Source organism: Volvox carteri (genome assembly GCF_000143455.1).
Source record: "Volvox carteri f. nagariensis unplaced genomic scaffold VOLCAscaffold_7, whole genome shotgun sequence".
Classification (NCBI taxonomy): Eukaryota; Viridiplantae; Chlorophyta; class Chlorophyceae; order Chlamydomonadales; family Volvocaceae; genus Volvox; species Volvox carteri.
Window position 1 is genome coordinate 607,529 of NW_003307550.1, and position 605 is coordinate 608,133.

General features: G+C 58.0%; 1 protein-coding gene across 1 annotated transcript in view; it reads right to left on the minus strand.

The window, feature by feature from the left end:
• The window catches only part of VOLCADRAFT_87919 (uncharacterized protein), a gene marked incomplete at both ends in the record, with an annotated part of 15,239 nt that overhangs the window by 12,032 nt on the left and 2,602 nt on the right, over positions 1–605 (minus strand). The window contains one exon of the mRNA XM_002947695.1: positions 19–26. Coding sequence (XP_002947741.1) covers positions 19–26 — 8 coding nt within the window. The remainder of the gene's footprint in view (positions 1–18; positions 27–605) is intronic.

Sequence of the window (605 nt, forward strand, 5' to 3'; positions counted from 1 at the left end):
CCCAGCGGCTTCTCCCACGTGGATTCCTGTGCCGAGGGGGGAAGAGGGGGGAAGAGGGGGGAAGAGGGGGGAAGAGGGGGGAAGAAAAAGGCGGGGGGAGAGAGAGAGAAAGGGGTAAGGAACGGGAGGGAGGGGGAGAAGGGGGTCACATGCACACAGGCAACATGTGCACGGCGTCGAGCCAGAGGCGGGTGGGGATGGGAATGAAATCCTACGCGGGGGGGGGGGTAAAAACCCAAAACTGGGGGAAACGAGAGACAGAGAGAGAGGAGTAGAGGGAAGGGGTGCCTTTACTGCAAAGATGCGCGGACACCGGGCTCCGAAACCACCTTCCGTACCGTTAGCTGTCTACCTGCAGGGGCGCTCCCCCTCTCACCCCCCCCACACACTCTCTCTCTGAAGACCGCGTCATCAGGGCGGGTGTTAAACCCCTGGTCGATTCCCGCCTAGTCCTCTAGACTCACATAAGGTGCCCTCCACGAGTCGCAGCATTTTTTTTTGAAAACACAGCCCTAAATTACACTTTTACCAACACACAACATAAGCACTTCCCCCCCCCACACACACGCTAACACTAACACTAACACACATACACATACACCCAC